Genomic DNA, 25318 nt, shown 5'->3' on the forward strand with positions numbered 1-25318 from the left:
GGGAGGGTCTAAGCATAGAGCCTGGACAGTTATCTCCTGCAAAGATGTCAAGGCGAGCACCTGAGGTAATGTAGTGAGTGTCTCCATCCCTTCCCTGGTGTTGGTTAAAATCAAAATGCCTCTGGGCCATTCTTCTGGCCTGTATTTGCCTGTTGGAATATGGTGAACATAAATATCGTGGATTGGAAATGAAAAGGCAGTTACTAGCTGCCTTTGGGTTCCAGGGCAGAGCTGTGTTCTGTCGAGTTTTCTGCAGCGATCGAGCTGTCCTGCTAGATCTGAGAAGGTTGCTGTGCTGGTTCTCCACGATGTTGGGGAGAGTAGGGCAGAACAGCCTCGCATGTGGTGTCATCGCACAGGGCCTTTCTGTGTCTGTGTGGGGTTTCCTGCAGACCACCGGTTTTGCTGGTGTTGGAAAATGTGTGGACGACGGGGGCAGTGAGGACAGTTATTGTGATGCCTAGAAGGTCTCCAGTAATAGCCTTTATTTTTATATTTCTGTTAAAAATGCCCCATCTCTCCACATATAAAGGAAGGTCCTTTCTCATATGTTTGTGGGTGGGAAACTTACAGGGTATTAGCACCTCTACTACACCCTGACTGGTAGTCTTATCTAGGCTGGCATCACGGTGTACGGATGCCCTAATGGTGCATGCCTTGACCATTTGTGAAATGGCAGGTTTTGAGAAAATTGACATGACCGATGAGAGAAGGACAAAAGAAGTACACACATGCAAGTCATTGGGTTTAGTGCCCTGAGGGATTTATGCCTGTTATTTCAGGCCAGGTGCCCTGGTGCACGTAATTCCTACATCTTCCTGAGATTTCATTGCTGGGTGAGGAGTTTAGCAGTGCTGAAAGCTGAGGCCTGTCCTTTGTGTTCCCTTTGGGATGGCAGTGGAAGGTGCCCTGAGCGCACATTCAGAGGCACCTTCATGGCTCCTCATGACACAACACCAAAACTAAATGTGCAAGGTGGCTTCCTTGAATGACATGTAGTCCTTTGAAACATCTACAGGAAGTGGTCTGAAACTGCTCTCTGAGCCTGCTCCTTGGGATCAGCTGTGAGGGGCTGAGGGCTGGCCTGAGCCTGCTGCTGTGTCCCGCTGGGAGCAGCCCAACAGCCTCACCTGCAGAGCAAGCACTGCCAGACACCCTGGAGATCTCACCTGCTCAGCAGCCACCTTTGTCAAGGTGGGTAAACATCAGCTGATGCTGGCTTTACCCTTGGACCCCTTGGTTTAGTCACTATGTCGAATTTTTTTCCTGAATCCCTTGGTATTTACCCCTGGCAGCTGTGATGCGGATGCTCGGGGAGTGTGGGTCTTTGGGGGCAGCTGCCCGGGCAGGGACTGAGCTTGGGGCCCTGTTGGGCCCATGGCCCCCACCAGCAGCAGCAGCCCCAGGGCCCAAAGCCCCGTGCCCTCTGCCCAGCACAGCCTGCCCTGTCCCTGCAGCTGTCACCCGAGTGGGGCTCAGGGGCCAGTGGCTGCTGCCAGCAGCAGGAATGCGGGCAGGGTGAGGATGCCCTGGCCTGGCTTTTGTCTCTTGAACAAGGCGGGCTCAGGGCAGTGCAGAGCAGGCTGGGAAGCAGAGCCCAGGGCCTTTGGAGGCTGCAAAGCTTACAGATCAGCCCCTGCAACTGTTAGCGTTCAGAAACACATAATCACGGGGGATTATATGCGGTGCTTTTTATAAGGAGCTCTAGGAATCGGGGTATATTCAAATATACCCAAATCTGACTCTGGCCATACATCCGAAATGATCATGTTTTTTACTGTATCGTTACATAACTTTCATGTTAATTATTAAACTTATATTGTTCTATTGTATACATAAATTTAGCCCCTCTCTGAATTTCCAACATAGTTTCTCACTATTCTTCTTATGGTTATATAATAATTACATTTAATTACTAAACAATCATCACATCTAACAATTATATAATTTATCATACTGCTTACGCAGGTGGAGTTGATCTGGGAAAGCACAAAGTCTAACATTTTAGATTCTATCTTTAACTTTTTCCAGGGTTCCACTATTATTCTCCCCCCTTTGAAAGCATTTTCACTTCACTATAAGTGTAAATGTTTTCACTTGATACAGTCCTTTATTCCTCAATTTGTACTCGGTTCTTCAAATCCAGGGTTGATCGTGGATGCTGTTATGAACTGGAGAACCAGAAGATGGTGGGCGTGGATCTCGTGTTAGTGCCTTTATTATCCTCTGGTTCCAGGATGTTTTCTTCTGTATCTCTCCCTTTAAGATGCTGTAAACTAACCAAATTGCTAAGAATACAATTAGTAAGATTATCACACTCTCAATGATAGATTTAATCCATGAACTCACATTCCACCCTAAAAAGATTTAAAGATTTTTCTTAACCAGCTTGTAGCCAAATCCTTTTGCTCTTCTTGTGCTTCATGATCTATTTGTTTCAACTGATTGATGTCATATTCTACATCTGCAGTTACATTTGGGATATGAACACAGCAATGATCAACTTGTCCCTTTAAAAATCCACATACTCCATGCTCTTTCAGGAGTAACATATCTAGGGCCAATCAATCTTGTAAAGTCATTTTTGTGGTGGCTTGTAACTGTATATTTAATTCTTTAAATCCTTCCCGGGTGACTCTTGCCAGTCTACCTACCTGACCTGTAAGTTTGTACAGCATCTCTCTGCTCTTATAGTTTGCTATAGGACCAAGCAATGACTCTAGGGCCCATCCAAATTTCACTCCACTAGAGGGTTCTTGCCAAGTGTCATCTGGATTTTCATTGTCTAGAACTTCTCGTCTTGCTCTTATCTGCAGAAGTTCATGTTCTCCATTAAATGGGGACTTTTTTCCAAATTGGACATAAGGTTGGGAGGCCTAAAGTAATCTCCTTTACTTTCCCGTCTACAGGCAGATGTGTTGTCCAGGTACCATCACTTGCTGCCCATACAAATTGTCCTGGACCTCGGATTGTAATCCTGGTACACCCTATAACTGCTTTATAATTCACTCTGCCTTGTTTATGTTTGATCCCTCTGCAAGCACAATCAATTTGTAGGGCTATTGCCAGGGGTGGCATCTGTTTTATCTCTTCATCATCTGAAGTGCAGTCGTAAGTTTTATTACATGCCCACCAACTTACTTTGTCTGCCCTCGTTCTGCTACTAGTGTCAGTGTTCGTTATTGCTGGATCTGTTTCGTTCTCAGGGCCTTCCCACTTAATACACCAAGGGGTGTTTGCCATATATTGGAATCTTTGAAGAATACTCACAGACCACGCACTGTCCCAAGGTTCTATCTGATCTTTCTTATCCTTGGCCTCACATTCCATACCAGAGTTGTTTCTGTAACTTGCCTCGATTCGGGTACCAGTTTACATGTAATTGTTTTGTTCTTTTGTATTTCAGGTAGTTTTGATGTTATGATTCCCCAATTTACTGGGTCTCCTGCTGCCTTTGGTATTGGCAGGCAGGCAGCTATTCGGCTGGTGTTTTGCATTTTGGCAAAATCTTTGACTAATCCAATCATTACATTCTCAGCCCGAACTGCATTAGAAACCTTTATCACCTGTGTTTCCGTTTGTACCTCTCTCTTCATTCTAGAATGAAGAGTGGTTAGTTGATCATTTTGCATTCCACATCCCAAAGATATTAATAACCATAACGTTAGCACAATTACTGATAGCATTCTGAAAGGAATTAAACACGTCTTATCTGTAGCCTTTTTTCATTCCAGAGTGTCCTGGTTTAGGACAAATTAGGGGAAATCTCCAAAAGGGAGCCCCCCCAAAAAAAAAACAAACCTCCAACCACCCCTCCCCCAATACCGGGTTCAGGAAGGAATTTCTCGGAGGAGCAAAGTGGAAAACAAAACCTATTTATTGACAAGTAACAAAAGAACACTCCCCAACACAAGAAAAGAAAAGAAACCAGGCAGTGTTGTGGAGGGCACTGAGCTTCTCTCCCAGACTCCAGGGGTCCTGGACGTCTCAGGTCAGGTCGGGAGCTGGTCCAGTATCTTCAGGGTAGGGTAAGAAAGAGGGAACGAAAGAAAAGAAAAAAACAGCGCAGAAAGCAGAAAGCAGCAAAACAGCATCCATCAGCTAGGGGCCGAGGCAGGAGCAAGCAAGCAAGCAAGCAAGCAGCGGCAAGCCAAGCCAAGCAGCCAAAGCCAAAAGCGAAAGTGCCCGGTCACACTCACTCCTCCCTCCCCGCCCCGCCGTGGCAAGACGGCCAGGGATGGGGGGGAGAGAGAAAAGGCACAGCTGCCAGACACAACACACGATATTGGGATAAAGGTTGTCACCCCACAACACTCCACCCCTTATCCCTTATCGTGAACATACAATAAAAAACTTTCATTTCACTTACTCACGCCTTTGACACTTACACATTCCTCTCATCTTACTTGCTCAGACCTTTGACACAGTTTCCTTCTGTCTCACATTCAACAAACAATGGCATTCATATATGAGTCTCATCCCACAATCAGGTCTCCCTGAGGCACACACCGTGTTGTTCCATCTTTCTGCATTATCCACCATGTACAACCTGGTCCTTGAGCAAAGACAATCCCATGGATGGGTTTGTCTGTACTTGAGGCAGGGTTGATCCATACTGTCTTTCCCAAAAAACCTCTGACATGGGCCACGGGGGCTTTATCGCCATCGACTGTATTAAGGAGCTCAGACTGAGCAGGATCCGCTCGGTTGGTGGAACCTCGCGTGTTAACTAACCAGGTAGCCTTTGCCAAATGCTGCTCCCAGTTTTTTAAAGACCCCCCACCCAATGCTTTTAAGGTGGTTTTTAACAATCCATTGTACCTTTCCACTTTCCCTGCAGCTGGCGCATGATAGGGTATATGGTATACCCACTCGATGCCATGTTCCCTAGCCCAAGTATTAATAAGATTGTTTTTAAAATGAGTTCCATTATCCGACTCAATTCTCTCGGGAGTACCATGCCTCCAAAGGACCTGCTTTTCAAGGCCCAAGATAGTGTTACAGGCTGTAGCATGAGACACAGGGTAGATTTCCAACCATCCTGTGGTGGCTTCTACCATGGTTAGTACATAGCGCTTGCCCTGGCGGGTTTGAGACAGTGTGATGTAATCAATCTGCCAGGCCTCCCCGTATTTGTACTTAGACCATCGCCCACCGTACCACAGGGGCTTCACCCGCTTGGCCTGCTTAATGGCAGCGCACGTCTCACAGTCACGAATAACCTGAGAGATACTGTCCATGGTTAGATCCACCCCTCGGTCTCGTGCCCACTTATAGGTGGCATCTCTACCCTGGTGGCCTGAGGCATCATGGGCCCATCGTGCTAAGAATAACTCTCCCTTATGCTCCCAGTTGAGATCTATCTTCAACTCCCCTATCTTTGCAGCCTGACGTACTTGCTGGTTGTTTTGCTGCTCTTCATTAGCTCTGCTTCTGGGGACATGGGCATCTACATGGCGAACCTTCACAGGTAACTTCTCTAACCGAGTAGCTATATCTTTCCACTCTTCCGCAGCCCAAATTTGTTTTCCTCTGCGCTGCCAGTTCACCTCTTTCCATCTCTTCAGCCATCGCCAGAGAGCGTTGGCTACCATCCAAGAATTGGTATACAAATAGAGCCTTGGCCACTTCTCTCTCTCTGCAATACCTAGGGCCACTTGAATAGCTTTGATTTCAGCAGATTGACTGGATTCACCCTCTCCTTCAGTAGCCTCTGCAACCCGTCGAGTGGGACTCCATACAGCTGCTTTCCACCTCCGTTTCATCCCTATGACGCGACAAGAACCATCAGTGAATAGAGCGTAACGTGTTTCTTCTGCTGGCAACTGATTGTATGGTGGAGCTTCCTCAACCTGGGTCACTGGCTCTTGTTCCTCATCCACGACACTAAAGCTTTCACCTTCAGGCCAATTTGTAATTATTTCCAGAATCCCAGGGTGATTTAACTTCCCAATTTGAGCGCACTGCATAATGAGGGCAATCCACCTACTCCAAGTAGCATTGGTGGCATGGTGGGTAGAGGGAACCTTTCCTCTGAACATCCATCCCAGCACCGGTAGTTGGGGTGCCAGAAGGAGTTGTGCCTCTGTACCAATCACCTCCGAGGCGGCTTGGACTCCTTCATAGGCGGCCAAGATTTCCTTTTCTGTTGGAGTATAGTTATCTTCAGACCCCCTGTAGCTCCAACTCCAAAATCCCAATGGTCAGCCTCGGGCCTCGCCAGGCAGCTTTTGCCAAAGGCTCCGGGACAGACCATGGCTCCCGGCTGCAGAGTAGAGCACATTCTTCACATCTGGTCCCGTCCTGACTGGACCAAGGGCTACAGCATGAGCGGTCTCCTGCTTGATCTGGACGAAAACTTGCTGCTGCTCAGGGCCCCAATTGAAGTGGTTCTTCTTGCGGGTAACCAGATAAAGGGGTCTCACAATCTGACTATACTCAGGGATGTGCATCCTCCAGAAACCTATAGCACCTAAGAAAGCTTGTGTTTCCTTCTTATCAGTTGGTGGGAACATAGCAGTGATTTTGTTAATAACATCCGCAGGAATCTGACGTCGTCCGTCTTGCCACTTCACCCCCAAGAACTGAATTTCTCGGGCAGGTCCCTTGACTTTGCTCTTCTTAATGGCAAATCCGGCTTTCAGGAGAATATGAATGATCTTCTCTCCTTTCTTGAACACTTCTATTGCCGTGTTCCCCCAAACAATGATATCATCAATATATTGTAAATGTTCTGGAGCCTCACCCTCTTCTAGTGCAGCCTGGATCAGTCCATGACAGATGGTAGGACTGTGTTTCCGCCCCTGGGGCAGTCAGTTCCAGGTATACTGCACTCCCCTCCATGTAAAAGCAAACTGAGGCCTGCATTCTGCTGCCAGAGGGATGGAGAAAAACGTGTTAGCAAAATCGATGGTCGCGTACCACTTTGCTGCCTTGGACTCCAGCTCGTACTGCTGTTCCAGTATGTCCAGTACAGCTGCACTCAGTGGTGGAGTCACTTCATTCAAGGCACGATAGTCCAGTCCACAGTCAATCTCCATTCTCCGTCAGATTTTCGCATGGGCCAGATAGGGCTGTTAAAGGGTGAGTGGGTTTTACTGACCACCCCTTGGCTCTCCAGCTCTCGGATCATCTTGTGGATGGGGATCACGGCATCTCGATTTGTCTGGTACTGCCTGCGGTGCACTGTTGAGGTGGCAATTGGCACTCGTTGCTCCTCTACCTTCAAGAGTCCTACTGCAGATGGGTTCTCTGATAGTCCAGACAAGGTATTCAATTGTTTAATACCCTCTATCTCCACTGCAGCTATTCCAGAAGCCCACCTGAATCCCTTAGGATCTTTGTAATAGCCATTCCGGAGGAAGTCTATGCCCAAAATACACGGAGCCTCTGGACCAGTCACAATCGGATGTTCCTGCCACTCCTTCCCAGTCAAGCTCACCTCAGCTTCCAACAAAGTCAACTGTTGTGATCCCCCCGTCACTCCAGCAATGGAAACAGGTTCTGTCCCCACGTGTTCCGATGGCATTAAGGTACACTGTGATCCAGTGTCAACCAATGCTTCATAGTCTTGTGGCTCTGATGTGCCAGGCCATCTGATCCACACCTTCCAAAAAACCCGGTTCTCCCGTGCCTCTTCCTGGCTGGAGGCAGGGCCCCTCTAAGCCAGATTGTCCTTCTTTCCTTGGGCATATGCCTTAGAAGTTCCTTCAAGGGGATCGGACATGTCATCATCATCATCATCATCATCATACTTAACATCTCGGCTACGAGCGACCGGAGCTGCTATCCTTTTGGTGATACTTCCTCTTTTCTTCAAATCACGCACCCGTTGTGCCAAAGCAGCGGTGGGCTTTCCATCCCATCTCCTCATGTCTTCTCCAGACTCACACAGAAAGACCCATAACTCAGCCCGTGGGATGTACCTTCTCTCCCCATCAAAGGAGCGCCAGCGTTGGATACCAGGGCCTCTAATTTGTACAGCTGAGATAAGAATAAGGTCCTCCTTAATCTCTTCCTGGAGTTTCTTATGATTCTCCTCTATTTTGTCCTCTAGTTTCTGCAGTTGGGTTTCCACTGCTGCAATTCTGGCATGAGTTGGGCCATGCACAGCATCTGCATACGCTCAAAGCTTCTTTGCCATATCAAGCACAGTCTCATATGTATCATCCCGCTTCATTATTGCTAGGGCAGAAGCGTATTCAGGTGGCCCAAGTCGCAAAAGTTTCCTCCACATTACAGGTGTGCATGGTACCAGGTCCGGATTCCTAGTTGTTGTATCATCTGAGAAAATGAGCTCTGCCACCACCATCTCTCTCAGGCGTTGGATCCCCTGTTCTATGGTCTTCCACCGTGTCTGCTGCATATAGAGATCATCCGTACACAGGTATCGTTCTGCTATGCTTCTTAGGACCCGTTCCCAGAGGCTGTGAGGGTTAGCCCCCCTCATCATACCTTGATCGATGACAGGATCATGTGACAGGGATCCCAAATGCCTCGCTTCAGTACCATCCAAAATCGTTACCTCCCCTGCAGCATCCCAAAGGTGTACTAACCAACTAATTATAGATTCGTCAGGTTGTCGTCTGTAATCCTTTCTTAGGCCTCTGAGGTCCTTCAGAGAAAAGGAGTCAATATTAGCTCCAGATTCTGTGCCCCTTGATGTGGCCTCTGATTTTGGTGAGGGTCCTTCTCCTGCATCATCATCATCATCCTCCACCTTTCGATTGGTCTTGCCTTTACACTTTCCACCTCTTGTATTAGCTGCAACAGCCATGGGTTGGGGCCTATTGTCTGATTCAGCTGCTAGCCTGGAGCCTGCGATGTTAGCTGCAGCCTGGGTCACTGGGATAATAACTAACTTATCTCCCTGTTCCCTTTCTGCTATCTGCTGCTCCACAGTATCTAGCAGAGTACGGTAAACCAACGCCAAGGCCCAGCTCACTGCAGTAATCCTTTCTTCCTTAGTATTACCATGGCACTTCTCCCTCAAATACTTTGCCACCTCGACTGGGTTCTGAATTTGATCAGATGGAAAGTCCCAGTCTATAGGATCAGAAAATTCCTTTAAAGTCTGGCCCATATCCTCCCATTTCCCACTCCAGTCAAGATTTTTCCTGCTTTGTTTTACTCCTGAGTCAGGAGTCTCTCTAACCCCTCTAGAAATCTCAGCTTTCATTTTATATACACTCCAGACAGTATAGAAAAGGCTTAATAAATTAAATGCCAGAAAGTTGGTTTCTTTCAAACTCAGGGGAAATTCAGTATTTTCTAATAGAGACATCAACAATTTGGAGGAGAAGAAGGAAGACAAAGGCTGAAAAGCCCCTTCCCCTTCTTCTCCCCAAACAAACTGAGTACACAGCCATAACAACAATCCATACATTCCTGAAATAAAGTCCAGCATTTTTATCCGACACATCATCACACATAAGACCAGCACATCTGAAGTGGGTTTAGGGAGTGACGTGGGGACATTTGGGGACATCAGGGACACTTTGGGGACATCAGGGACACTTGGGGACACCAGGGACATTGAGGGGACATCCGGGACAGTTTGGGGACATCAGGGGACATTTGGGGACATCAGGGACATTGAGGGGACATCAGGGACACTTGGGGACATCAGGGACAGTTTGGGGACATCAGGGACATTTGGGGACATCAAGGATGCTCTGGGGACACCGGGGACACTTGGGGACACCAGGGACACTTGGGGACATCAGGGACAGTTTGGGGACACCAGGGACACTCGGGGCCATTGGCGCCGTGCCGGTGTCCCCAGTGTCCCTGTGATGCTGTCACTGTCCCCCAGGTGGACAAGGGCGTGGTGCCCCTGGCTGGCACCAACGGCGAGACCACGACCCAGGGTGAGTGACAGCCCTGTCCCCAAGGCCACCATGGTGTCCCCAAGGCCACCGCCGTGTCCCCAAGGCCACTGCCCTGTCCCCAAGGCCACCATAGTGTCACTGTCCCTATCACCACCCTGTCCCCAAGGCCACCACTGGGTCCCCAGTGCCACAGCCCTGTCCCCAAGGCCACCACCATGTCCCCAAGACCACCATTGTGTCACTGTCCCTGTGACAGTCCTGTCCCCAAGGCCACCACTGTGTCCCCAGGGCCACCATGGTGTCCTTGTCCGTGTCATAGCCCTGTCCCCAGTGCCACCATCCTTGTCACAGTCCTGTCCCCAAGGCCATCATGGTGTCCCTGTCCCTGTCCCCAAGGACACCATGGTGTCCCCAGTGCCACCACTGTGTCCCTGTCCCTGTCACCACTGTGTCCCCATCCCTGTCACAGTCCTGTCCCCAAGGCCATCGTGGTGTCCTTGTCCCTGTCCCAGCCCTGTCCCCAAGGCCGCCATGGTGTCCCCAAGGCCACCACTGTGTCCCTGTCACTGCTGTGTCCCCATCCCTGTCCCAGCCCTGTCCCCAAGGCCACCGCTGTGTCCCTGTCCCATCCTTGTCCCCATCCCTGTCACAGCCGTGTTCCCAAGGCCACCATGGTGTCCCCAATGCCGCCACTGTGTCCCCATCACCGCTGTGTCCCTCTCACCGCTCTGTCCTGAGTGCCACCACTGTGTCCCCATTGCCACGATTCTGTCCCTGTCACAGCCCTGTCCCCAAGGCCACCATGGTGTCTCCAGTGCCACCATCGTGTCCCTGTCCCTGTCACCACCGTGTCCCCATCCCTGTCACAGCTGTGTCCCCAATGCCACCGTTCTGTCCCTGTCCCAGCCCTGTCCCCATCCCTGTCACTGCTGTGTCCCCAAGGCCACCATGGTGTCCCCAATGCCATTGCCGTGTCTCTGTCACCGCTGTGTCCCTGTCCCAGCTGTGTCCCCAGTGCCATTGTGGTGTCCCTGTTCCTGTCCCTGTCCCAGTCCCAGCCCTGTCCCCAAGGCCACCAAGGTGTCCCCAGTGCCACCACCATGTCCCTGTCACCGCTGTGTCCCTGTCACTGCTGTGTCCTGAGTGCCACCACTGTGTCACCCCAGTGTCCCCATCCCTGTGTCACCATGGTGCCCCCATCCCCGTGTCACCACCGTGTCCTCAGTGCCACCACTGTGTCCCTGTCACAGCCCTGTCCCTGATGCCACCACAGTGTCCCTGTCCCTGTCACAGCAATGTCCCCGATGTGTCCCCAAGGCCACCACAGTGTCCCTATTCCTGTGTCATACCTGTGTCCCCAGTGCCACCACTGTGTCCCCATCCCTGTGTCACACCTGTGTCCCCAAGGCCACCACAGGGTCCCTGTTCCTTTTTCACCCCGGTGTCCCCAATGTATCCCTGATGCCACCACTGTGTCCCCATCCCCGTGTCACTGTCGTGTCCCTGATGCCACCACAGTGTCCCTGTCCCTGCCACAGCCGTGTCCCCAATGCCACCATGGCGTCCCCAGTGCCACCATGGTGTCCCCATCCCCGTGTCACCGCTGTGTCCCCGTCCCTGTCACAGCTGTGTCCCCAGTGCCACCATGGTGTCCCCATCCCTGTGTCACCGCTGTGTCCCCGTCCCTGTCACAGCTGTGTCCCCAGTGCCACCATGGTGTCCCCATCCCCGTGTCACCACTGTGTCCCTGTCCCTGTCACAGCTGTGTCTCCTATGCCACCACTGTGTCCCCATCCCTGTCACAGCTGTGTCCCGATCCCTGTCACAGCCCTGTCCCCAATGCCACCGCTGTGTCCCCGTCCCTGTCACAGCTGTGTCCCCAATGGCACCACAGTGTCCCCATTGCTGTGTCACAGCTGTGTCCCCAGTGCCACCCCAGTGTCCCCATTGCTGTGTCACTCTCCCAGCCCAGCCCGTGCCACCCCAGGGTCCCGTGTCCCCGATGTCCCCAATGTCCACAGTGTCCCCAGTGTCCCCAATGTCCCCAACACCCCAATGTCCCCAATGTCCCCAATGTCCCCAGTGTCCCCAATATCCCCAATGTCCCCAATGTCCCCCAATGTCCCCAATGATGTCCGCAATATCCCCAATGTCCCCAGTGTCCCCAATGCCCCAGTGTCCCCAGTGTCCCCAATGTCCCAATGTCCCCAGTGTCCCCAGTGTCCCCAATGTCCCCAATGTCCCCAATGTCCCCCAATGTCCCCAATGATGTCCCCAACGATGTCCCCAATGTCCCCAAATGTCCCCAATGTCCCAAAATGTCCCAGAATGTCCCCAGTGTCCTGTGTCCCCAATGTCCCCAATGTCCCCAGTTCCAACTTTTCCCTTTCCCCACCCATTTTATACCAATGTCCCCAATCCATTTTTCCCCAATTTTCCACCGATTTTCCTCATTTTTTCACCATTTTTTCTCAAATTTTCCCCCATTTTTTCTCAATGTCCCCAATGTCCCCAACCCCTGATGATGTCCCCGATGTCCCCAAGGCTGGACAGGCTCTTGGAGCTCCCTCAGTGCCCTGTGTCCCCAGTGTCCCCAAGGTCCTTAATGTCCCAATGCCCCCAGTGTCCCCAATGTCCCCAATCCCATTTTTTCCCAATTTTCCACCAATTTTCCTCTTTTTTTCACCGTTTTTTCTCAGATTTTTCTCCAATTTTTTTCCAATTTTTTCTCAATATCCCCGACGTCCCCAACGTCCTCAGTGTCCCCAGTGTCCCCAGTGTCCCCAATGTCCCCAGTGCCCCCAACACCTCCAATGTCCCCAGTGTCCCCAGCGTCCCCAACGCTCTCCAGGTCCTCCATGATCTCAATGTCCTCATTGACCCCATTGACCCCAATGTCCCCAATATCCCCTGTGTCCCCATTCACCCCAATGTCCCCCATGTCCCCAATGTCCCCAATCCCATTTTTCCCAATTTTCCACAATTTTTCCCCAAATTTCTGCTGATTTTTCTCATTTTTTCAGTTTTTCTCAAATTTTCTCCAATTTTTTCCAAATTTTTTCTCAATGTCCCCAATGTCCCCAGTGTCCTCAATGTCCCCAATGTCCCCAATCCCATTTATTTCCCAATTTTCCATCATTTTTTCTCAAATTTCCACCAATTTTCCTCATTTTTTCACCATTTTTTCTCGTTTTTTCACCGATTTTTCTCAAATTTTCTCCAATTTTTTTCCAAATTTTTTCTCAATGTCCCCAACATCCCCAATGTCCCCAATGTCCCCAACGACCCCAGTGTCCCCAATGTCCCCAATGTCCCCAATCCCATTTTTCCCAATTTTCCACCAATTTTCCTCAGTTTTTCACCATTTTTCCTCGTTTTTCCACCGTTTGTTCTCAATGTCCCCAATGTCCCCAATCCCATTGTTTTCTCAAATTTCCAAAGATTTTCCTCATTTTTTCATCATTTTTTCTCGCTTTTTCACTGTTTTTTCTCCGATTTTTTTCCAAATTTTTTCTCAATGTCCCCAATGTCCCCAATGTCCCCGATGATGTCCCCTGTCTGTCCCCAGGTCTCGATGGCCTCATGGAGCGCTGTGCCCAGTACAAGAAGGACGGCGCTGGCTTTGCCAAGTGGCGCTGCGTGCTCAAGATCACGGCGCACACGCCCACGCGCCTCACCGTCATGGAGAACACCAACATGCTGGCGCGCTACGCCAGCATCTGCCAGCAGGTCACACCCTGTCCCCAACTGTCCCCAGGGGGCGGGGAGGGAGCTGCAGGGCAGGTGACACCAAGAGGTGGCATCTGGAGGGGGTTTGGTGGCATCTAGAGGGGGTTTGGTGACATCTAGGCTGGGTTTGGTGTCACTTGTAGAGGGTTTGGTGGCATCTGGAGAAGGTTTGGTGACATCTAGAGAGGGTTTGGTGGGACTTAAGCATGGTTTGGTGGCACTTGGAGAAGGTTTGGTGACATCTAGAGAGGGTTTGGTGGCACTTGGAGAGGGTTTGGTGGCATCTAGAGAGGTTTTAATGGATCTAGAGGGGGTTTGGTGGCATCTGGAGAGTTTGGTCCATCTGGAGGGGGTTTGGTGGCATCTAGGAAGGGTTTGGTGGCACTTGGAGGGGGTTTGGTGGCACTTAAGGATGGTTTGGTGGCATCTAGACCAGGTTTGGTGGCTTCTGGAGAGAGTTTAGTGCCATCTAGGCTGGGTTTGGGGACACAAGGAGGTGACTCAGGTCCATGGAGAACGCCAACATGCTGGCGCGCTACGCCAGCATCTGCCAGCAGGTCACACACTGTCCCCAACTGTCCCCAAGGGTCCCCAAGGGGCCTGGGCTTGGGAATGGGGGCATCGAAGGATGGTGGCTGGCATCTAGAGGGGGTTTGGTGGCATGTAGACCAGGTTTGGTGGCATCTAGAGGGGGTTTGGTGGCATCTAGACCAGGTTTGGTGGCATCTAGAGGGGGTTTGGTGGCATCTAGACCAGGTTTGGTGGCATCTAGACAGGGTTTGGTGGCATCTAGACCAGGTTTGGTGGCATCTAGAGGGGGTTTGGGGGCATCTAGAGGGGGTTTAATGCATCTGGAGAGGGTTTGGTGACACTTAGGGATGGTTTGGTGGCATCTAGACCCGGTTTGGTGGCACCAGAGAGGGTTTGGTGGCACCTGGACAGCATTTAGTTGCATCTAGGCTTGGTTTGGTGGCACCTGGAATGGGTTTGGTGGCATCTAGACAGGGTTTGGTTCATTTAGAGAAGATTTGGTGGCACCTGGACAGGGGTTGGTGGCATCTAGACCAGGTTTGGTGACACCTGGACAGCATTTAGTGGCATCTAAGCTTGGTTTGGTGGCATCTAGAGAGGGTTTGGTGGCACTTGGAGAGGTTTTGCTGACATCCAGGCTGGGTTTGGTCCATTTAGAGGGGTTTGGTGGCATCTGGACCAGGTTTGGTGGCATCTAGAGGGGGTTTGGTGGCATGTAGACAGGGTTTGGTGGCATCTAGAGGGGGTTTGGTGGCATCTGGACCAGGTTTGGTGGCATCTAGAGAGGGTTTGGTGGCATCTAGAGAGGTTTTAATGGATCTAGAGAGGGATTGGTGACACCTGGAGAGGGTTTGGTGACACTTAGGGATGGTTTGGTGACATCTAGATGGGTTTGGTGACATCTAGGCTGGGTTTGGTTCATCTGGAGAGGGTTTGGTGGCATCTAGACAGGGTTTGGTGGCACCTCAGTGCCCTGGGCTCCCCTCCTGTTGTCCCCACCGTGTCCCCATTGTGTCCCCAATGTCCCCTGGTTGCTGACATGTCCCCAATGTCCCCTTGATGTCCCCAGAAGAGCATTGTCCCCAATGTCCCCAGTGTCCCCATCGTGTCCCCATCGTGTCCCCATCGTGTCCCCAATGTCCCCATCGTGTCCCCAGTGTCCCCATTGCCTCCAGTGTCCCCCCTGTCTCACATGTCCCCATTGTCCCCTCGGTGTCCCCAGAACGGCATTGTCCCCATCGTGGAGCCCGAGATCCTCCCAGACGGTGACCACGACCTCAAGACGTGCCAGTACGTCACCGAGAAGGTTGGTGCCACCCCCAGAGTGTCCCCAAGTGTCCCCAAGTGTCCCCAGGGGCGGGGTGACACCGGGAGGTGGCATCTGAGGGAGTTTGGTGGCGTCTCCAGAGGGTTTGGTGGCATCTGGAGGTGACATCTGAGGGGGTTTGGTGGCACCTGGGTGGCTTTGAGTCCCCTCCAGGTGTCCCCAAACTGTCCCGGTGTCACCTCCTGGTGTCCTGTGGTGGTTGGTGACGCCAGGAGGTGGCACCTGGACAGGGGATGGTGGCACCTGGGGGGTTTGGTGACACCTGAGGGGGTTTGGTGGCACCTGGAGAGGAGTTGGTGGCACCTGCTGTGTCCCCAGTGCTGTCCCCGATGTCCCTGGATTGTCCCCAGTGATGTCCCCAGTGTCACCCCCAGGTGCTGGCAGCCGTGTACAGGGCCCTCAGTGACCGATGTCCCCAGTGATGTTCCCAATGTCCCCAATGTCCCCAATGTCCCCAGGTGCTGGCAGCCGTATACAAGGCGCTCAGTGACCAATGTCCCCAATGTCCCCAATGTCCCCAATGTCCCTGTGATGTCCCCAGGTGCTGGCAGCCGTGTACAGGGCCCTCAGTGACCAATGTCCCCAATGTCCCCAATGTCCCCAGGTGCTGGCAGCCATGTACAAGGCGCTCAGTGACAACCACGTGTACCTCGAGGGGACACCAGGGATGTCACCATGTGTCACCATGTGTCAGCGTGTGTCACCATGTGTCCCCAATGTCCCCAGGTGCTGGCAGCCGTGTACAAGGCGCTCAGTGACCACCACGTGTACCTCGAGGGGACGCTGCTGAAGCCCAACATGGTGACAGCGGGACATGCCTGTGCCACCAAGTACAGCCCCGAGGAGATCGCCATGCCAACGGTCACCGCACTGAGACGGACCGTGCCACCCGCCGTGCCAGGTCAGTGTCACCTCTGTGTCACCTGTGTGTCACCTGTGTCATTGTTATTGTTATTGTCACTGTCATTGTGTCATTGTTATTGTGTTATTGTTACTGTTACTGTTATTGTCATTGTCACTGTCACTGTCACTGTGTGCCATGGCAACGGTCACCGCACTGCGACAGACCTTGCCACCCGCCGTGCCAGGTCAGGGTCACTGTCACCCGTGTGTCACCTGTGTGTCATTGTCATTGTGATTGTCATTGCCATTGCGTCATTGTTATTGTTTATTGTTACTGTTATTGTCACTGTGTCACTGTCACTGTGCCATGGCCACAGCCACCGCCCTGCACAGGACAGTGCCACCCGCCGTGCCAGGTCAGTGTCACTGTCACCTGTGTGTCACTGTCACCTGTGTGTCATTGTCACCTCTGTGTCATTGTTATTGTGCCATTGTCACTGTGTCATTGTCACTGTGCCATGGCCACGGTCACCGCCCTGAGGAGGACGGTACCACCCGCCGTGCCAGGTCAGTGTCACCTCAGTGTCACCTCAGTGTCCCCACAGGGATCACGTTCCTGTCGGAGGGTCAGAGTGAGGAGGAGCCTCTCTGAACCTCACCGCCACCAACAGCTGTCCCCAATGTCCCCGGGCTATGTCTGAGCCATCCCCATGTCCCCTGACTGTCCTGATGATGTCCCCTCGATGTCCCCACAGGGATCACGTTCCTGTCGGGTGGCCAGAGTGAAGAGGAGCCTCCATCAACCTCAACGCCACCAACCGCTGTCCCCAATGTCCCCAGTGTCCCTGAGCTGTGTCTGAGCTGTGTCACTGTCCCCAGGCTGGTGTCACAGTGCTGTCCCCAATGTCCCCCCAGGGATCACATTCCTATCGGGTGGCCAGAGTGAAGAAGAGGCCTCCATCAACCTCAACGCCATCAGCCGCTGTCCCCAATGTCCCCAGTGTTCCAGGGGTGTTTCTGTGCCATTCCTGCTTTATCCCAATGTTTCCATGCTGTCACAGTGATGTCACAGTGATGTCACAGTGTCCCCTCGATGTCCCCACAGGGATCACGTTCCTCTCAGGCGGTCAGAGTGTGGAGGAGGCCTCCATCAACCTCAACACCATCAACCGCTGCCTGCTGCCGCGTCCCTGGGCGCTGACCTTCTCGTACGGCCGCGCCCTGCAGGCCTCGGCCCTCAAGGCCTGGGGCGGCAAGAAGGACAACACCAAGGCGGCCCAGGAGGAGTACGTCAAGAGAGCCCTGGTAGGTGGCACCCGGGGACACCTTGGGGACACCTTGGTGGCGTTGGAGACACCGTTGGGGTCTTGGGGACTTGGGGGTGTTTGTTGGGTTGGGTTGACCGTGGAGAGATGGGAGCTGAGGAGCCACATCTGAGGTGGGTTCAGAGGGTGAGGTGGGGATGTCTGGGGTCTCGGGGACATTGGGGATACCTTGGGGACCTTGAGAACACCTCAGGGACTTGGGGACCTTGGGGACATTGAGGAGTCTTGGGGACGTTGGGTGTTCCTTGGGTTGGCTGTGGAGAGGTGGGAGCCACATCTGAGGTGGGTTCGGAGATTGAGGTGGGGACAATTCAGGGACATTTGGGGTCTTTAGGACATTGGGGACACCTTGAGGACATTGGGGACACCTCGAGAACCTTGAGGACACCTCAGGGACATTGAGGGGTCTTGGGGACATTGGGTGTTCTTTGAGTTGGGTCAACCATGGAGAGGTGGGAGCAGAGGAGCCACATCTCAGGAGGGTTCAGAGAATGAGGTGGGGATGTTTAGGGTCTTGGGGACACCTGGGGACACCTTGGGGACACCTTGGGGGCATTGGGGACACCATGGGGGTCTAGGGGACATGAGGGGTGTTGGGTGTTCCTTGAGTTGGGTTGACCATGGAGACATGGGAGCCACATCTAAGGAGGGTTCAGAGGCTGAGGTGGGGACACTTTGGGGTTTTGGGGACACCTTGAGGGCTTTAGGGACACCTTGGGGACATTGGGGTCACCATTGGGACTTCAAGATTTTGAGATGTTGGGTGTTCCTGGGGTTGGGTCAACCAGGGAGAGATGGGAGCAGAGGAGCCACATCTGAGGTGGCTTCAGAGGGTGAGGTGGAGATGTTTGGGGACACTGGGGACACCTTGGGGACACCTTGGGGACACCTTGGGGACATTGAGGGGTTCAGGGTGTGGAAGTGGTGGGGCTGGCAGGAGGAGATTTGGGGGTGACACCTCGTGGGGACACAGGGACAGGGACAGGGACAGGGTGGCCCAGGAGGTCACTGGGGGACAGCAGCGCCCCCAGTGTCCCCAATGTCCCCAATGTCCCCAACACCCCCAATGTCCCAAACACCCTGAGTGTCCCCAAATGTCCCCAGTGTCCCCAACACTCCTGGTGTCCCCAATGTCATAAACACCCCCAATGTCCCCAACATCCTAAATGTCCCCAATGTCCCTGATGTCCCCAGTGTCCCTTTCTGTCCCCTGCTGTCCCTGATGTCCCCAATGTCCCCAATGTCATAAACACCCCCAATGTCCCCAACATCTTCAATGTCCCCAGTGTCCCCAACACTCTCAGTGTCCTAAACACCCTCGGTGTCCCCAATGTCCGCAGTGTCCCCAATGTCCGCAGTGTCCCCAGTGTCCCCAGCTGTCCCTGATGTCCCCAACGTGTTCCCTGTGTCCCCAGGCCAACTCCCTGGCATGCCAGGGTAAGTACACCCCCAGTGGCACCGCGGGGGCGGCAGCCAGCGAGTCCCTGTTTGTGTCCAACCACGCCTACTGAGAGGTGGACATCTGGACACCTCCTGACCATCCATGGAAACCCCTGACCTTCTGCTGACCATCCATGGACATCTGCTGGACATCCCTGACCGCCCATGGACATCCCTGACCACCCATGGACATCACTGACCATCCATGGACATCACTGACCATCCATGGACATCTGCTGGACATCACTGACCGTCCATGGACACCCATGGACATCACTGACCATCCATGGACATCTGCTGGACATCACTGACCATCCCCTGGACACCCCAACCAACCACACCCACTGACCGCCCGTGGACATCGCTGACCACCATGGACACCTGCTGGACACCCACTGACCACCTGCTGGACATCATGGACATCTGCTGGACACCCCATCCAACCACTCCTCCTGACCACCCATGGACATCCATGGACATCACTGACCATCCATGGACACCTGCTGGACATCTGCTGGACACTGCTGACCACCCTCTGGCCACCTGCTGACCATCCATGGACCTCCTGCTGACCATCTGCTGACCACCCTCTGGCCACTGACCTGCTGCTGACCACCCATGGACCGCTGACCACCTGCTGACCTCCTGCTGACCATCCACTGACCACTGACCACAAGCTGACCACCTCCTGACCATCCACTGACCAGCTGCTGACCACCCATGGACCTCCTGCTGACCACCCATGGACTGCTGACCACAAGCTGACCTCCTGCTGACCATCCACTGACCAGCTGCTGACCATGCATGGACCTCCTGATGACCATCTGCTGACCATCTGCTGACCTCCTGCTGACCACTGACCACCCTGTGGCCACTGTGGTCACTCATTTGTCACCCTGTGGTCACTCTGTGGTCACTCAGTGGTCACTCAGTGGTCACTCTGTGGTCACTCTGTGGTCACTCAGTGGTCACTCTGTGGTCACTCAGTGGTCACCCTGTGGTAAATCAGTGGTCACTCAGTGGTCACCCTGTTGTCACTCTGTGGTCACTCAGTGGTCACTCTGTCCCTCGCTGTCTCCCCCAGAGCAATAAAAGGTCTCGGATGAACCCAAAATGCTCCAGGAATTTTAATTGGACCCCAAATTTGGGATTTTGGGCTGGTTTGACCCCAGATTTGGGATTTTGGGGTGATTTTGGGGTGGTTTGACAAAAACATTTGGAGATTTTGGGGGAAATTTTTACCCCAAATTTGGTGTTTTGGGGTGCCTTGGGGTGCTTTGATCCCAAATTTGGGGATTTGGGGGTGTTTGACAACAACAAAATTTGGAGGTTTTGGGGTGTTTTAATCCCAAATTTGGGGGATTTTGGGGTGGCTTGGCCCCAAATTTTGGGGGTTTTGGGGTGGTTTGACCCCAAATTTTGGGGGTTTTGGGGTGGCTTGACCCCAAATTTGGGGATTTTGGGTTGGTTTGACCCCAAATTTGGGGGTTTGGGGGTAATTTTGGGGGTGATTTGACAACAAAATTTGGGGATTTTGGGGTGGTTTGCTCGCAAATTTGGGGGTTTGGCATGGTGTAACCCCAAATTTGGGTGTTCTAGGGGTGGTTTGATCCTAAATTTTGTGGTTTTGGGGTGGCTTGGCCCCAAATTTGGGCGTTTTGGGTGGTTTGACCCCAAATTTGGGGCTTATGGGGTGATTTGGCAAAAAATTTTGGGGATTTGGGGGTTTTGGAGTGGTTTAATCCCAAATCTGGGGGGTTTAGGGTGGTGTGACCCCAAATTTGCGGCTTTTGGGGTGGTTTGAGATGTTTTAATCCCAAATTTGGGGCTTTGGGGGTAATTTGGGACAGGATTTCAGCCAAATTTGGGGCTCTTGAGGTGGTCTGACCCCAAATTTGGGGATTTTGGGGCGGTCTGACCCCAAATTTGGGGGTTCTGGAGTGGTATGGGGGTTATTTGACAAAAAATTTGGGGATTTGGGGTGGTTCGGGGTGGTTTGATCCTAAATTTGTGGATTTGTGGTGGCTTGACCCCAAATTTGGGGATTTTGGGGTGGTTTGACCCCAAATTTGGGGATTTTGGGCTGGTTTGGGGTAAGAATTCTGAGTGTCTCGGGCCGGCTCTGCACCCTGGCCCACGCGGTCTCACATGGACAAAGTTTATTTTCTACTCCAACATTTATAGTTTATAATTTTCCAAAAGTGACAAAATGTGAAGTTTATTTTCTGACTCCAACATTTATAATTTATAATTTTCCAAAAGTGAAAAAACGTGAAGTTTATCTTTTGACTCCAACGTTTATAATTTTCCAAAAGTGACAAAATGTGAAGTTTATTTTCTGACTCCAACATTTATAGTTTATAATTTTCCGAAAGTGTAAAAATGTGAACTTTATTTTCTGACTCTAACATTTATAGATTTCCAAAAGTGAAAAAATGTGAAGTTTATTTTCTGACTCCCACATTTATAGATTTCCAAAAGTGAAAAAATGTGAAGTTTATTTTCTGACTCCGAAATTTATAATTTATAGATTTCCAAAAGTGACAAAATGTGAAGTTTATTTTCTGACCCCCACATTTATAATTTATAGTTTTCCAAAAGTGACAGCGCACTTGAAGGTGGCAGTGCCACCTCTCCAATGACCCTGCTCAAACCAACAGTCCTTCAACTCTCTCCTCCTCCATAAAGGAATGCAAAACAATGAGTTATTCACAGAAAGTGTATGAGAAAGTTCACCACAAGAATGTCAACATCAGAAGGCTTAGAATATCTTAAAAACCAGGGCGACATCCCACCCTTTTCCGTTTAAAAAAGAAAAAAAAGAGAAAATTAACAATATGAAAAAGAAACCTTGTGCCTCATCCGCAGCCTGCAACGAGAGATGGGGATTCAGAATCACAGGATGATTTGAGGGTTATCATTATGAAAAAATAATACAAAAATTTCAAAACATAATAATACAAATAAATATTCAAAAAATAATAATTATAATTATAATTATAATAACAATATAATTAATACAAATACAAGAATATAAATATAAATATAAATATAAATATAAATATAAATATAAATATAAATATAAATATAAATATAAATATAAATATAAATATAAATATAAATATAAATATAAATATAATAGTAACAAATACAAATACTAAAAAAAAATTGATAAATTGATTTTTTGATGATTTTTATCAAAAAGAATATATTATGATTTTTATTTTATTATTCTGCGGCACAGTGAGATGACTGACTGTGCACAAAGCCTTTGCCCACCGGCCGTGCGGGGTTTCACCCTGCATTCCCCGTTTTGGTTTTTGAAGGAGCCGCTCCCGAGCACCACGAGCGCGTTCTACAAGAGCTTGACCAGTTGTGATAGTGCAGCCCTGGAAAAAGTTAAAGATAGAATCTAAAATATTAGGCTTTGTGTTTTCCCAGATCAACTGCACCTGCACAAGCAGAATGATAAATTATATAATTGTTAGATGTGATGATTGTTCAGTCATTAAATGCAATTATTATATAACCATAAGAAGAATAGTGAGAAACTATGTTGGAAATTCAGAGGGAGGCTAAATTTATGTATACAATAGAACAATATAAGTTTAATAATTAACATGAAATTTATGTAACGATAGAATATAAACCATGATCATTTCGGATGTATGGTTGGAGTCAGATTTGGGTTGAATACACCCCGATTCCCAGAGCTCTTAATAAAAAGCACCGCATATAATCCCCCGTGATTCTGTGTTTCTGAACACTAACAGTCGGAGAACGAGGGACACCAAACTTGTGCGAGACACCCCACAACTGCAACAACTGCCGCACCTTCTGCAATGCGCAGGCAGGACCATTGTTGGTTTTCACAGCAGAAGGTGTTGTTATCACATTTCTAGAGTGGCTTGGGGGTGATTTGACAACAAAATTTGGGGATTTTGGGGTGGTTTGGGGTGGTTTGCTCGCAAATCCCTGAGAGTCCCAGCTCTCAGGCTGCCACAGCTCTCAGCTGTCCTATCTTCTATCATGTTGGGGTCACCAACTGTCGTTATCACATTTCTAGAGTCCCAGCTCTCAGGCTGCCACACCCCTCGGCTGTCATATCTTCTATCATGTCGGGGTCACCAATTGTTGTATTCATATGGTTGTTATCTTATTTCTAGAGTCCCAGCTCTCAGGCTGCCACAGCTCTCAGCTGTTCTATCTTCTATCACGTCGGGGTCACCAATTGTTGTATTCGTATTGTTGTTTTCATATTTCTAGAGTCCCATACCTTCTCAGTGGTTTTCTCACAAACAGCTCTTCACAGCAGTGTTGTTCCTGCTTCTTCTTCAGGGCTCCTCCAAGGCTCTCCCTGACGGGCCGACCCACCCCCTTTTATCCCAGTTATCTTCATTGGCCACAGCTGCCGCCCAATTAAGGACATCACAGCTGCGGCCCATTTAGAACAACCAGGATCGGGGCACGGCCACTTGTACAATACATAGATTTTACTACTACTCCTACTGCAGAAGGTATGCCCAGAACGGCAAAGGCTTGCCTCCAGTGGGCAAGGACATCACGGGCCTTCTCCCCAGTGCGAGCCGAAGCCCACATCGCAGAGGAGAACGTGTCCACAGTGACATGCACATACTTGAGCCGGCCAAACTCGTCAATCTGGGTGACATCGCTCTGCCAAAGCTCCAAGGCCCTAAGGCCTCTGGGGTTTACCCCTGCTGGTAGAGGCGGAGCAAGTGCATGGCAGTCATCACACGACTCGACAATGTCACGAGCCTCAGTTGGCGTCAGCTGAAACTGCTTCTGCCGGGTATGTGTGTTCTGGTGGAAAAACCCACGCGATGCCTCGGCCTGCGTGAGTGCATCAGGCTGAGGCGCTACCCACGCTGGGTTAGCCAACTTGTCAGCCCTTGTGTTACCTTCCACTATAAAACCTGGCAAATCGGTGTGACTCCTCACATGCAGAACATAGAATGGATGAACCCGGGCCTGGATGGCACACCACAAGGTCTTCAGTAAATGAAACAAGGCAGGATCTTCAACTTCCTGAAGGGCGGCTGTGGTGAGCTGGGGGTCGGTCTCTTACTCCAGGCAACAACAAGAGGACACAGTCTCAAGTTGCGCCAAGGGAGATAGAGGCTAGAATTAAGGAGGAAGTTTTTCACAGAAAGAGTGGTCAAATACTGGAATCATCCACCCAGGGAGGTGGTGGAGTCACCATCCCTCAATGTGTTTAAGGGAAGACTGGATGTGGCACCTGGTGCCATGATCTAGTTGAGGTATTAGAACATGGGTTGGACTTGATGACCTTAAAGGTCTCTTCCAGCCTAGAAATTCTGTGATTCTGTGTGTGATTCTGTGATTGCTGACCTCCTTCAAAACCGAATGACCCAACCGCTGTGCGGTATCAGCCACATAGGCGGAATCCGTGACCAAGTTGAAAGGTTCCTGGGAAAATTTCTCAAATGCCATGACAGCAGCCCTCAGTTCAACCAATTGGGCTGACCCATCCTCATGAGCTTCCAGAACCTGCCACCCAGATCCGTCCCTCCAGGTAACAATGGCCTTTCCTGTTCTCCCTGAACCGTCGGTGAAGACGGTGGGTCCTTGCACGGGTTCCTGACTATTCTTGGGCCGCAAAGAGATTTGTGTGAATTTTGTCATTGCAGTAGCCTATGGCAGGGCAGATGATAAGTGATCTGCCCTGAAAAGTTTTCCAGAGCACTCTGCAGGGACACACTGTTTGCAAAGCTCCAGTCAAAATCCTCCCGTTGCACCGGGAGTGTGATCTTTGCGGGATCCACACCCATCAATTGCAAACACCGTTTCTGGCATTTGATTACCAAGCGAGCAATCAGCTCAAACAATGTAGTTGCCGTCTTCTGTGGCTGATGGGGCAGGAAAACCCATTCCAGAACGTGCAAGGAATCAGACCATTTGTCACTCCTTTGGCCAATGATGCCCATGGGATACGAATCTGGAGTGGTGATGAACAGAGTGACATCAACGGAGGGATCAATGCGATAAACCTGACAAGCTGAAACAGCTTGCTGAGCCACCACCAACGCCTTACGCGCCTCAGGGGTCAGTGTGCGAGGTGACTTTAGATTGTTAGCGTTCAGAAACACATAATCACAGAGCAATTATATGCGGTGCTTTTTACTAAAGAGCTCTGGGAATCGGGGTATTACCCAAATCTGATCCCAACCATACATCCAAGATGATCATGTTTTTATACTCTATCGTTATATAACTTTCATGTTAATTATTAAACTTATATTGTTCTATTGTAT

At 50.8% G+C, this 25318-nt stretch overlaps 1 protein-coding gene across 1 annotated transcript; it reads left to right on the forward strand.

Annotated features, from left to right (window-relative positions):
- Positions 1-308: 308 nt before the first annotated feature.
- Positions 309-19096, forward strand: LOC134433403 (fructose-bisphosphate aldolase A-like). The gene is made up of 7 exons (XM_063182257.1): positions 309-320; positions 9815-9869; positions 13399-13559; positions 15313-15396; positions 16144-16318; positions 17366-17565; positions 19001-19096. The coding sequence occupies exons 1-7, from the start codon at positions 309-311 to the stop codon at positions 19094-19096; spliced, it is 783 nt and encodes a 260-aa protein (XP_063038327.1).
- Positions 19097-25318: the final 6222 nt, after the last annotated feature.

The sequence above is a fragment of the Melospiza melodia genome, unplaced genomic scaffold (genome assembly GCF_035770615.1).
Source record: "Melospiza melodia melodia isolate bMelMel2 unplaced genomic scaffold, bMelMel2.pri scaffold_18, whole genome shotgun sequence".
Taxonomy (NCBI): Eukaryota; Metazoa; Chordata; class Aves; order Passeriformes; family Passerellidae; genus Melospiza; species Melospiza melodia.